This window comes from Brassica oleracea, chromosome C5 (assembly GCF_000695525.1).
Source record: "Brassica oleracea var. oleracea cultivar TO1000 chromosome C5, BOL, whole genome shotgun sequence".
NCBI classification, from domain to species: domain Eukaryota; kingdom Viridiplantae; phylum Streptophyta; class Magnoliopsida; order Brassicales; family Brassicaceae; genus Brassica; species Brassica oleracea.
This window is the reverse complement of record NC_027752.1, coordinates 10,814,973-10,815,719: the sequence shown is the minus strand read 5'-3', so window position 1 is coordinate 10,815,719 and position 747 is coordinate 10,814,973. Positions and strand designations below refer to the sequence as shown.

At 43.9% G+C, this 747-nt stretch overlaps 1 protein-coding gene across 1 annotated transcript in view; it reads left to right on the top strand.

Moving 5' to 3' along the window:
* The first annotated feature begins 57 nt into the window (after positions 1-57).
* Positions 58-747, top strand: part of LOC106344493 — a 1,638-nt gene continuing 948 nt past the window's right edge. The window contains exon 1 of the mRNA XM_013783862.1: positions 58-743. Within this exon, the coding sequence (XP_013639316.1) occupies positions 58-743 (686 nt within the window). The remainder of the gene's footprint in view (positions 744-747) is intronic.

Genomic DNA, 747 nt, shown 5'->3' with positions numbered 1-747 from the left:
AAGGACAAGAAGACTCATGTGATCTACTATGCGAGTAAAACTCTTGATGAAGCCCAAATGAAGTATGCTACAACTGAGAAGGAGCTGCCAGCCATTGTCTATGCCTTTGAGAAGTTCAGAAGCTACTTGGTTGGGTTAAAAGTCATAGTCTACACTGATCATGCTGCGTTGAGACATCTCATGGCCAAGAAGGATGCTAAGCCAAGACTGTTGAGGTGGATCTTGCTGCTACAAGAGTTTGACCTTGAGATCAGAGACAAGCCAGGAGTCGAGAATGATGTAGCTGATCACTTGTCTAGACTGAAGATTGATAGTGGGATCCCTATTGATGAAGGGCTTCCAGAGGAACAGATCATGGCAATTGGAGCAGTGGTAGCGGTTTGTGAAACTGGAAAGAAGCTTGAAGAGGTGAAGGCAACTGAAGAGAAAGGTCCTTGGTATGCTGATCTGGTGAACTACTTAGCTTGTGGAAGAGAGCCAATGGGTCTTGACGGATATGCCAAGAAGAAGTTCTTCAAAGATGTGAAGAGATACTATTGGGATGAGCCTTACCTCTACATCCTTTGTAGAGATCAACTCTATAGAAGAGTAGTAGCTGAAGAAGAAGTCAAAGGGATTCTCACACACTGTCATGGATCATCTTATGAAGGTCATTTCGCTACTTTCAAGACTGTCTCAAAGGTGTTACAAGCTGGGTTTTGGTGGCCTCATATGTTCAAGGACACTCAAGACTTTGTCTCTAGGTGT